The sequence below is a fragment of the Zootoca vivipara genome, chromosome 11 (assembly GCF_963506605.1).
Source record: "Zootoca vivipara chromosome 11, rZooViv1.1, whole genome shotgun sequence".
NCBI classification, from domain to species: domain Eukaryota; kingdom Metazoa; phylum Chordata; class Lepidosauria; order Squamata; family Lacertidae; genus Zootoca; species Zootoca vivipara.
Window position 1 is genome coordinate 18,490,999 of NC_083286.1, and position 12,521 is coordinate 18,503,519.

General features: G+C 42.3%; 1 protein-coding gene across 1 annotated transcript in view; it reads right to left on the bottom strand.

Moving 5' to 3' along the window:
• Window positions 1-378: 378 nt before the first annotated feature.
• The window catches only part of HSD17B4 (hydroxysteroid 17-beta dehydrogenase 4), a 76,947-nt gene continuing 64,804 nt past the window's right edge, over window positions 379-12,521 (bottom strand). Inside the window, exons 22-24 of the mRNA XM_035099591.2 lie at window positions 11,246-11,384; window positions 1,749-1,876; window positions 379-800 (exon numbers count right to left, since the gene is read on the bottom strand). Coding sequence (XP_034955482.2) covers window positions 711-800; window positions 1,749-1,876; window positions 11,246-11,384 — 357 coding nt within the window. The 3' untranslated portion in view covers window positions 379-710. The remainder of the gene's footprint in view (window positions 801-1,748; window positions 1,877-11,245; window positions 11,385-12,521) is intronic.

A 12,521-nucleotide genomic window follows, 5' to 3' on the forward strand; every position in this document is an offset into this window, starting at 1 on the left:
CAAGGGTTTGCTCTGGCTTGCTCAGGTTGTGCAATTAATGCTAAACCATGGTTTAGCACTATGTCACACGGTAATAAAATGATTCCTTCTCTGACCCATCCTTAGTACCGTTATTGTATCTCTCATTGGATTTGTAGTTGTACTATAGGTAAATTCACTCCATTTTTCAGAGAATAATCCTACTGCTATGGAGTTGAGATAGACCGATTATGGTCTAATAATAAATAGCTGCAACGGTTGACCTGATTATCCCTGCAATCTACAAACTGAAGTACAAGAGATGAATCCCACATATTATTCATAATTGCAGACTCTGCCCCTCCAAGTAACAGGAGCAATATGGCTTAGGCTTCTGAACAACAATAACCCAGAACAAGATGGTATCAAAGTTATGTTTTATTGAATTACGTTTAAATTTCATATAGAAATATATTAACTGAGTGAGTTTTAATTGGAAGCAGCTCCAAGGAACAAGGTATAAGGAAGGTATGAATGCTTGCAACGTTGAAGAAAGAAGAAAGATCATGTTAAACCCATCAACATCCACACCAACTTTCTGTATCCGCAAGAATCAAGGCAACTTGCGAGTTAGCAATAAAGTCTATTAGAAGTTATCTAAGACAGGATTTGCATAAAGGTTTCAGGTTGTTGATCTGAAAAAGGAAACGGCTCCTTTTTTCTTCCCAGGCGAACTCAATCCAGCAGGGAACTCACAGCTTTGCATACTGTTGAAGAATGGTCCCCAGCTTCTGGCTCAGCATGATGTTTCCTTTAACTTTCAGCTTACCGGAGATGAATGCCTATAGCAAGCAGAGTGTGTGTGGGGGGGGGGAACAATTAAAGAGGCTGTCTCTGCTCTTCCAGAGTTGCACTTTTAAAGAACAGTTGCAAGAGAATGCGACAACGAGGAATTAACTGGGGACGGGGGCGGCATCTGCTGTGGACAATTGGGGTCAAACCTATCGAATCACCAGGAGTTGTTGTTTCTTTGAACCAAAGGAAAGGAATGGAATGGACTAATTCTGAATAGTGATTTTGAAGATCCGGACCATTCCACAGTTAGGAGTGTAGAGCTATGAGACTGCAAAGTCTCATATTGCCCATTGCAAAATGTTACCATGGGTAGAAAGCTGATGCGGAATTCTTAGGCTATACATAGCCAGTCTTAACAGCATGCAGAACATAAAGAGGCAAATTCTCAGCAATGTATCACTTTTAGGATGCACAAAATGAAGTTGATAAACCCACACTATTGTGGGTAATCATTATGGCTTGGTGCACGCTATTCTGTCATTACTTATGTCTAGGCTTGCCATATTTCCGGAAAATTCCAGACATGCCAAAAAAGGCCTGGTTGAATCGGAATGCTTTCACCTGGCGCCTAAAAATATATAATGAAGGTGCCGGATAAACCTCCCTGGGGAGAGCATTCCACAAATGGGGAGCCACTACAGAAAAGGCCCGTTCTTGTGTTGCCACCCTCCGAACCTCACGTGGAGGAGGCACATGAAGATGGGACTCAGGTGATGAATGCAGGGGCCAGGACACTTCATATGGGGAGAAGGTGTACATAACATTATAACAACCGAAACAAGATGTCCAAGATGACTAACAAGTTAGGTATTTTCCTTAATATGGGAACTTGTTGCTGCCCTAGCCATCCTTTCTTTAGGCTTGTTGCTTTAGCATCTCTTAAGCACCTGCAAATTAAAAGTCATTCCTTTAATGCATGGATTCTGCATCCGTACCTTTTGTGGGTTGATCTTGCCTAGCACCAAATCCACAAAGTCGTCATCCGACAAGCTGAAAATGGTGTCGGCCTTCCCGCGGGCTGGTCCTTGGTACAAGTCTCCAGAGCCATTCTTTAAGTCTATGGCTGGGGAAGATTGATAAGAGTTTTTTAAAGATTTGAAAAAGCAAAAACTGAATGTTACGTGCTCCCTTAAGAACTTTCTTTTTAATCAAGGCGAGTCATACAGAACATTGGGAACTTAAAAGATACAAGACAACAGTGGTTAACAGCAATGAGATTAATTCCTGAATTTAATTAGTCTGAACCTAGCAAACACACACACACACACACAGCAGCGCTCAACATTCTTAAAGTAGAAAAAGAGAAAAGCAAACATTTCTTTTATCACTACACCCAGATTCCCAACAACACAAGTTCCTAAATTATTTTAATTTATTAACACAGAGGTAATGAAGTCTACCGAATTACGTGCCTCCCACTCAGTCATTTGAGTTACCTGCTGTGGAGATGCTCCAATGGAGAGTGGCTCAATTTATGAAACGAATGCAACTCCCCATTTAAACTCGCTATCCCCAGACACTTGGGTCCTTTGAGCCCCCTCACAGTATGACAACCTGTTCGGCTTTCCGCCGTATCCCGCAACCTACCCTCATTAAGCATCCGAGTGAAGAGGTTGTACTTATGCTTTAGTAGCTAATTACCTGGGGGAATTGCTTCTGCTGAAAAGTGTTGGCTCGATCCAGAGAAGTGTGCCACAATCTCTGCGAGCTGCCTCAAAACATTTATTTCCCAGGCCATTTGAGATGTGGTGCCAAGGGGGTGGGGGTGGGGACACAGAATGACGGTCCTGCTTGGAGAAGGCAGTGAAATCCCTGACTGGAAGCAGGTTCAGAACACACAAAATGAAGTATTTCTTCACTTAAGCAATTGGGCTCTGTGATGGCCCTGCCTTCAGAGTCACAACTGCCTATTGGCTCCACCCCAGGACCTCAGTGTGTCTGGGGGGTAGAGCCAGTGAGGAAAGTGGGGTGTCCATTGTGCACAACCTCCTCCGCCAATGTTCTTCGGACATATGGAGCTTAATTTCTGGAGTGGGCTAATAGAATTCACTGCCACAAGATGTGGAGATGGTTTTAACTAACCTGGTGTATGCGCAAAAGCCAGCAGCACAAAGGCGGCGGCGGCAGCAGCAGCAACAACAACAGTTTGTTGCAATTGTGGTTGTTTTTTGAAATCGTTTTTATTTGAGTTTACAAATGTAAAGTTCTAACAATACCAAATGCATATCCATATATAGAGATTTCTCTGAATCTCACGACTTCCCACCATCCCCTCCCTGGGTCCTATTGCCAACATTTTCAGCTGCGTATCATTTCATAATCTATATTTTGCATCTGTCCATATTATCCATAGTGCTTGTTACATTACAAGTGTTATTAGAATCCTGCTAATGTTTTCATCTGCTTACAGTGGTCTCCTAAATAAATTATAAAATTTCCTATTCTTTCTTGTGGTGGTGGTGGTGGTGGTTGCTTTCTGTTTTTGTTTCTGTTGTTGTTGTTGTTGTTGTTGCTGCTGCTATTATTATTATTATTATTATTATTATTATTATTATTATTATTATTATTGTATGTGCCACCCATCTGACTGGGTACATTGAATTCCTCCCAATGGATCTACTTTGAGTGAAACTTAGTTAAATACCATGCTATATGTACAGAATCCTGGGCCGCAACAAGAGGAAGGGCAGGATAGATCTAACAATATAAATAAATAAATGTCTGCATAAAAATTGGGTTTTACAGTTCATCTCTCCCCTCTCAAGCACTTTCTATACTATACCGCTGCAGTTAGTAGGGAAGATGTAATCTTTGATTGGTACTCTCAAGCAGTCTTTTCCCGGAAAATGAAGAGGAAGACAGAGAGATACTAAATTTCTCTGTCAGTACAGGAAGTTATCTGCTCAGATAGAGGACGTATATCGCTTATTACCAAACTCTTGGGCTTGAAAAAGTCACAGCTGTAAAGATAATAGTAAGTACTTCAGTATCGCCAAGTTCAATAGTAATATGCTGGAATCTTTCCTCTGCATCCTGCTAAAAAAGTTACACAAAATTGGAACACAAAATTGCCTATAAGTGTACGAGGGCAGCGTGCTCTGTATGGATTTTCCCCAGAATAGTTATTGCAAAAAAGAAAAAGAAAAATGAAGGCAGTATTCACATTTAATCTTTTTGTGATACATTTCAGGGCCAACTATATTCCAGGCCAACCATTATTTAAAATCAAAAATCAGTGTCCTACTTTCCTTCTCCCCCTTCTAAGCTAACACACACAAGGATATGATGCAGGATGTTTTGTTTTGTACTATAGTGCTTTTTTAATGTTCCATTTCAAGACTATCTTAAATCTTAGCCAAGTATCTCTCCTTTCTCTACGGAACACCAACAATTTCTCAAAATGTCCCTTCTCCCAAAGTCCTATTTCCTGCACAAAATGCGCTGCCAAAATGATCTACTACAGGGTATAGAAGCTGTCAGGTATCGCGTAGCTTGCAATGGAGAATGTTATGACAAGATTTTGCTTTGCCAATTCATTTTCACATTTTGCAAATTTCCAGAGCCGCTCTCTTCTCTCCTGCCCCTGCTGGAGTGTATAAAAACAAAGCCATTGCCAAGCTAATGCTCCTGTAAGGACCTGACATTTTTAATTATGATATCCAAGAAATTTTACCATCGGTGAGACAACAAGTTGGAAGCGGCTTTCTTTGCTTCTAGGTTGTCCTATGAATAACAGCTTCACAAAGAACAGGTTGTGCTTGCATTTGTTCTAAGAATTGCCTTCGTGAGATGTTGTCTATATGCTATGCAACACACCATATCCCTGAAGCAGTTTTACATGGAATTTTAATACGGAAGACTTCAGCATTTACCTGATTGGTTCCAATAAAGTTATTGCTCCCCCCCCCTTTACAAAAAAGGATGAACTTTGCATAAAACACTTTAAAAGATTTCACATAATCCTTTCTGAAGATGAGAACGTTGCCACATTGCAGTACCACCATACTCATTTTTATTTTTATTTTAAGAATTATTTTTTCTGAATATAAGATAGTCACAGAAAGGGTTCCTATGGAGAACATTGCCAGCTGTTTCAGAGAAAAAATAGGGCACAAGTATCTTCCATTTTTAAAAAATTATTATTATTATTATTATTATTATTATTATTATTATTATTATTATTATTTCTATACCATCACAGGGAGGTTTGCAATATAAACAATTTAATGGTATACTGGATAACTGCTTGGTTCAAATTTCAATTCACCCAAAAACTCACTAGCTGAGCCACTTTCCTCTCTGCCAGCCATTTGTAAATTAACATAGCATTAGCTAACCATGAAGCTGTAATCCTATACACAGACTTACCTGAAAGCAAGTCTTACTGGGACTTACTTCGGAGTCGACAGGCACAGTGCCTTGAATACATCTAAAGCACAATATCAGACCCTCCAAATGTCCCTATTTTCCAGGGACAGTTCCAGATTTACAGAAGCCGTCCCAGTTTCTGATTTGATCCTGGAATGTCCCGTTTTTCCTTAAAGGTAAGGTAAAGGGACCCCTGACCATTATGTCCAGTCGTGACCAACTCTGGGGTTGCAGCGCTCATCTCGCATTATTGGCCGAGGGAGCCGGCGTATAGCTTCCAGGTCATGTGGCCAGCATGACAAAGCCACTTCTGGCAAACCAGAGCAGCACATGGAAATGCCGTTTACCTTCCTGCTTGCAGAGGTACCTATTTATCTACTTGCACTTTGACGTGCTTTCGAACTGCTAGATTGGCAGGAGCTGGGACCGAGCAACGGGAGCTCACCCCATTGCGGGGATTCGCACTGCCGACCTTCTGATCGGCAGGCCTTGGCCCTGTAATTTAACCCACAGGGTCCCTTTTCCTTAGGGACACCCCTATTTTCAACGGATAAATGTTAGAAGAGTAGGGTGTCCCTATTGTCACTGGAGAAATGTTGGAGAGTATGGAGTTATCAATCCCTGAGCGAAGGAGATAAGTAACTATATAACCTTTAGCAGCCCTGTATAGTGAAGTTTTTTAATGTTTAATGTCCTACTATGTTTTTATATATGTTGGAAGATGCCCAGAGTGGCTGGGGTAACCGAGTCAAATAGAAGGGTATAAATAACATCAACATCATCATCATCGTTGTTGTTGTTGATGATGATGATGACTAGGACTTCCCTATTTTCATTGGAGAAATTTCGGAGGGTATGCAATATAAATGCTAAATAGTCTTGCTTTCATTACTACGAAGGAGCCTTTTCACAAGATAAGTTTACCATTAGAGAAATAAGTCTCTGCTTTAAATGAGGGAGGGAAACAATGAATTGCCTTGATAAGATCTCAAATGCATTCCACGCAGTGTATAAAAGGAATTCTTATTGTTATTCTGCATTTATGCAGAAGAATTTCCATCCACTTCCATCGCAAGTATTAATTCCGGTTCACATGTCCCAGCTGCTGAGGGACGGTAACGAAATGAAGAGGCTGGCATGATATGGAATGATACAAGGGAGGAGGTTCTAGTCAATTGCACAAAGCAATAAAAGCTTTTTTGGCACTTGTGAATTTGGGAAGAATAAAATTATTGGCCGTGTCAACCAGAACTGCAAATCATTTCCTTAAGGGCTGCGTCTCGTCATTTACTCCTCTGACATTCAGCCCAAGGACATCAGTTGAAGACGCCAGAGATTCGGCCGTCACCCACAACAGCTATGAGCTGCAGGGGTCCAGAAGGCTGCTAGTGCTGTCAACAGCAGCCATGGCAGATTACACCAGAGAAGAAAGCCAAGGGAGAAGCGACAAGCCAAAAGAAGAAGCGCCAAGGCAGGCACAGCAGCCCTGTGGATTTATCAATGGGAAGAGGCCTAGCAGGTAGGCCGGAACAAAAGCAGCTCCCAAAGCAAAGGCACCGCTGGCTAAAATCTAGCTGCAAACCTTTAGCAGCAAAGGCTCAAAGCAGAGAACAGGCAGAAGAAGGAGATCCCATGAGAATCAAAGTCCAACATCATCAATGTTAACAAAAAGCATGTGAGATTTCATTATTATCGTTGCCCTTCCTAGTGGAAAACGCCTGGCATATCGGAATTGGGGCTGAGCGATGTCTGGTTTTCAACGGGCGAAACAGGTGGCAAACGCCGGCAGCCTGTCTAATCTGTGTGCATTCCGGTTGATACTTCGTTCGACCTGTTGCTACTTTGCTGACCGCTACAGGAGCCTGAAAAACGGAGCTTCAAAGACCATAAAGACTGGTTTCGCCTTTTGGTATTTATTTGTATATCTTATCTGCTTTGGGCATCTGGTTTTGGCTTCTGTTTCAGCATTTGTACATGGTTCTTTTATTGTACTAATAACACTTGATTTAATCTTGTGCCTCTGTGTGCTGCTTGTATTGTATTGGACTTTTGTAGAAATTGGCAGCATTAGCCCATTATTTTAGTGTTGGTTTTCAACACCAGCTAAATATCATGATATACCGATATATCACGATGTCTGAAATAAGGGTGGAGCTATGTTGAGCCGAACAGGGTACTGTCCTGGCAACTGCTACTGCTTAGAGTTCTAAAACAGACATGTTTTTACAGAGCAAAGGTTTGGCAGGAATCATGGAAGAAGCGACGGCTAGCTTTGCAGTTTTCCCCATATCACAATTTTTTTACTTAGCACATGCACACACATCACGATTCGCAATATGTCGCCATGTTGAATATGATTAAGCCGTTACAACGTGGACTTCAAACCAATTTTGGGCGATGTATCGCTCAGCCCTAATTGGAACCTAGTCAAATTGGGGGGGGGGGAAGCAGGTTGAACGATAAAGATAGATTAAAGTAGAGCTAGCTGCCATTTGTTCGTCAAAAGAGCCCCAGTACATTATAACCTTTTGAAAAGGATATTCAAGGCTACATAAAAGGAAGAGCGACAGGAATGTATGGTTGCTATACGAATACTCACCTGAAGCTCAGGCTGGAAGTCAGGCATATAAAAGGTCTTGAACAATCTGCAGCCCTAGTCAAGTGTTATGGTCACATATAAAACCTACTTGCAAGCATGGTGAATGGGGATGAGCGAAACAAGCATCTCCTGTCCCTCGCCTTTCAACTCATGGAGGTCAAGACTTCCTCTACTCATGGAGACATTCCCCACACAATAATCTGAGTTCTAAATCGTAAAGAGTCTCCACAAGAGGTTCCACGCTTCAGACCTTCACCCTCCATGAGATGGAAGATGGCAGAGGTGGCGAAACTGCTTCGCATGCTCGTCCCCTACTCGCATGCAGGTTTTCACGCATGAGCAGAATGCCTGAATGGTGCTTATATCAAGCCTAAATGTGCCCAGCAGTGCTTGCTTATACGATGAAGCACTGAATAACCACAGTCTGCAGCCGTTTTCTTCTTCCACTGCCCCATGAGAGTTGCTGACCTAGATGCCTTCAGCGTACGAGGTTTCGGGTATGAAAATGGAAGGAAAGAGATAAGAAAACAGGGATCTTTCTGCTTCGTTCTTAGTGTTAAGGGAAGGAAATTCCCAATGCTCTTTACTTTTGATGGCTCTCTGACATAAAGATGTTCAAAAAAGGTATTCTTGATTATTCTTAAAGATTAGTTTTGATATTTTTCAAAACTTTTAGAAGACTTTGTACCAACTACTTTCTCTCAAGTTTCTCTCTCTCTGTGTGTGGAGAGAGAGAGAGAGAGAGAGAGAGAGACTTAGTGATATGGACAAAATTATTTTTTCTTTTGGGTCAACCAAGTAAATTCTTATATGGAGATTTGAAATTTAATGATTTTGTTTCTGTACTTAAATTAATCTTGGTATCTTTCATATATGGCTGATAATCAGCATTTTTAATTGATGTGTTTTTTTGTATTACAGTGGTACCTCGGGTTACAGATGCTTTAGGTTACAGACGCTTCAGGTTACAGACTCCGCTAACCCAGAAATAGTACCTCTGGTTAAGAACTTTGCTTCAGGATGAGAACAGAAATCGCGTGGTGGTGGCGCGGCGGCAGCGGGAGGCCCCATTAGCTAAAGTGGTGCTTCAGGTTAAGAACAGTTTCAGGTTAAGAACGGACCTCCAGAACAAATTAAGTTCTTAACCCAAGGTACCACTGTATTTGGAACATTATATTAAATGTCTGCCTTGCTTAGGATTCACTAACATATAAAAAGCACAAGTTAAAGAACATACTAAAGCAGTGGTTCCCAACTACGGGTCCGGGGACCCCGGGGGTCTGCGGAACACACCCAGGGGGCCCGTGGCACTGTAACCTACCAGGGACTCACTTATCTTGTTAATTGCACAGTGAAAGCCACAATGAGGATCTACAAAGCACCCAGACTCTGCTCATGACCAGGGCCTGCTTGCCGGCAAGGGAAAACTTGTGAAAGTGTTCTGGGTGGCAAGTGAGCTGGGATTGGGCAAACACCTCCACAGTTTCTTGAGGGTCTTGCGATTGGTGGGGGGGAAGAGAGAGAGAGAGAGAGAGAGATGATAGATAGATAGAGAGATGCCCCACACAAATGGCTTGCTCCACCATCAAGTTTAGAGAACTCTCCCACCTGCTTGTAGGTAGGGTTTCAGTGAATCTGGCCTTATGAGTTTGGGATTCATGTCTCATCTTGGAAGTCCAACAGGGGAAATAGCTAAGCAAATTGCCGCTGTCGTTAGCACAACAACTCACCCTCTGATTACTTAGTTTAGTTAGGGCTGCCATACGTCCGGGATTTCCCAGACATTACTAGGATTCCAAAGGCAGAAGTGATGTCCGAGGGGAATTTTTAGGTGGGTTTTTAAGGAAACAATTTTAGGGGTTTCCTTTAAAAAAAAAACCACACACCTCAACAACCAGTATACGCTGACATCATATCACAGTGACTGGAATTTATCTTGGCTGCTTCTTCCGAGATACATGACCTAGCCCTACATGGTGAGCGAGTCCCAATGCCTCTCAGTCTCAATCGGGAGCCAAGGAGCATAGGGGCTTTGTTGAACTGCTCATTGGGGTGTGTGTGTGTGGAAGAGGACTCTTGCCCTCCCCCAGCTGAACAGCTCTGGTGCCTCAGAACGGCATCCTGCCACCCCACCCCCCAGCTGAGGGAGCCCCGATGCTTCTCTGACTTGCACACAAACAGGAGAAGCATCGGGGCTCCCTATAACTGGAGTGGTGGTGGAAGCCACCCACCTGTCAATCACATAATGTCATAATGACATCACGTGATGGAGAAGTGGGTGGCTGTGCTCATCTGGGCCATGAGGCCGATCCTGACCAGGATCTGGCCCATGGAGACTAACAGGTTCCCCACCGCTGCTTTGCAACAGAGGTCAATCACTCAAACTCATTGATTCAGCCTCCTTTAAAAAAACAAAAAAAACCTAGTTCTGCACTATGATCAGGAAAGACATTGGCACAGAAGAGCAGAGGCTTTCAAGACATGCATGTTTCATGTACTTTGTTTTTTCATCAAGGCACTTTTAGCAGCAACAGGGAACACCATACATAAATACGAATGTGGAACAGCCATACATAAAAATGCAGTTGCCATTGAGGATAACATATTAATGCAGCCTAGCACAACAGAGTGATCAGAACAGAGGATAATGACGACAGAAAGTATAAGAGGGCATTTACATGATGATCATCAAATGCTATTTACCGCCAGGCCAAAGGAGCATTAGCGTGATCCTCCCACATGCGGGAGGGGGCGGGCATAATGTGAGAACTGGGATTTAATCCAATCTACTGAGATCTAATTCATTGTTAACAGCACATTATAGGATTGAGTCAGATCTAAATACTCAGGATGCAGTTTCCAAACCGAGATGGAAGACCAGTGGAGCCTTAAATGAATATTTCTGTAGACATGGATGCATCTTACTCAAAACAGAAAGTATTATCTATTGTTTCCATGTCAAACTGCTTTGTAGATTACGGCTGCTTGCAAACGGGGCAATAAGCCAATGCCTTGCCGTGACAAATATGAAAAGGAAAACATTATCCACAGAAGAGAGGAGGAAGAAAATAAACAAGATAATTTAGGGAATTTGTATAGTGCTTTTGACCGTCAAAACTACACACGTCACCACTGTAACCTTTGCAACAAATCGATGCAGCATGATCCGCTGAGATTATCGTCACTGAGGGATAGTGTCCTTTTGTGATATATCTGAACTAGGACTTCAACTCTTTGCATAGCAACCTCATTGCACACCAGCTCTAAGGTGACAAGATGCTAAAGTCTTCTTTTCGATGCCACAAGTCCTACTGTAATAAAATATACCTTCACTTTATTAGAAAGCGAACCTTCCTTGGCTGCCATATTCCTTTTGTCTAGCAGGGCTTAGAACCACATGCGGTTTCTCACTTCATTAGACAACGCAATAAGGCATTCCGGAAATTAATTAAACTTGCGACTTACTCCACTGCACTGCAGTCTTTCCGTCCTTAGTGATGTTCCACTGAAATATGGCATTTACTTTCTTCACCAGGTCACTGCCAAGCTCTTTGATGCGACGGCCAATTTCTCCAAACACAAGGTCACTCTTGAGTCCTACTACCTAATGTATACAAAGAGATATGGCCATTGAGGGATTTCACACCCAAACCCATATCCTTTGAGTCATTACCGCACGCACAGATAGAGAGAATTCTAGCCTCCTCCTTTACAAGATATTTTGTGGCCCTTCTTTGTGGCGTTATAGGCCCCAGGTAGTTTATTCCCCACCTCGAAAAAGGGCTCAATATGCTCCTACTCTTTTTGATATAAAGGTGGAAGGGTTTAAAGGGCAAGTGACAGGTTTCTAGATGAAAGATTACGGGAAACTGCTCTAGCAGTATTTCCTGGTAGAAACACTTCACAGCCATGTGTTACTACAATTAAAGCCTTTATTCAGCTAGACTATGCAAAAGTGACTCCATTTATAAACCAACCATTCACAAAACATCTCCAAGCAATTCAGCAACAAAAACATCAATGGTAAAAAGCATATGTAAACAGAATCACAAGCTCAATTTTAAGCAGAAACAGACTGGGATAAAAAATCTCCACTTAAATGGCTGGTTGGGAAAAGGAAGGCTGAAAAATAGGAAAGACGGCTCCTGTCTGACATGTAAGCCACTTTGATATATTTTTGTATGAAGCACTGCATAAATGTTAATAATAATAATAATAATAATAATAATAATAACAACAACAACAATAAGGTAACAGGAAGGCATTCAAAAGGGTAGACCAGGCATCCCCAAACTGCGGCCCTCCAGATGTTTTGGCCTATAACTCCCATGATCCCTGGCTAACAGGACCAGTGGTCAGGGGTGATGGGAATTGTAGTCCAAAACATATGGAGGGCCGAAGTTTAGGGATGCCTGGGGTAGACACTTAAAAGCTCCAATTCCCCCCTGCCAAAATGCTAATAGGCCCAATTTCTACATCATGTAGAATCAAGCTCCTGATGAAATGGTATTGGCAAGATGCCCTCTCCTGCAGAACACAGCTGGGTATACAAGGGCCGAGATGATATTTTAGGCATCTTTTAGTTACTTCCACGCAAACACTCATACCTTCCAACTCAAACATCCTCCCATCCAACCAATTAAACAAGTGCACGGGAGTCTAATGCTACTGGATTTACACAAGAATCCTCTGCTTTCGTTTACAACAGAAGCCATGTTGCTAGCCCCTGATGACTAGAAAT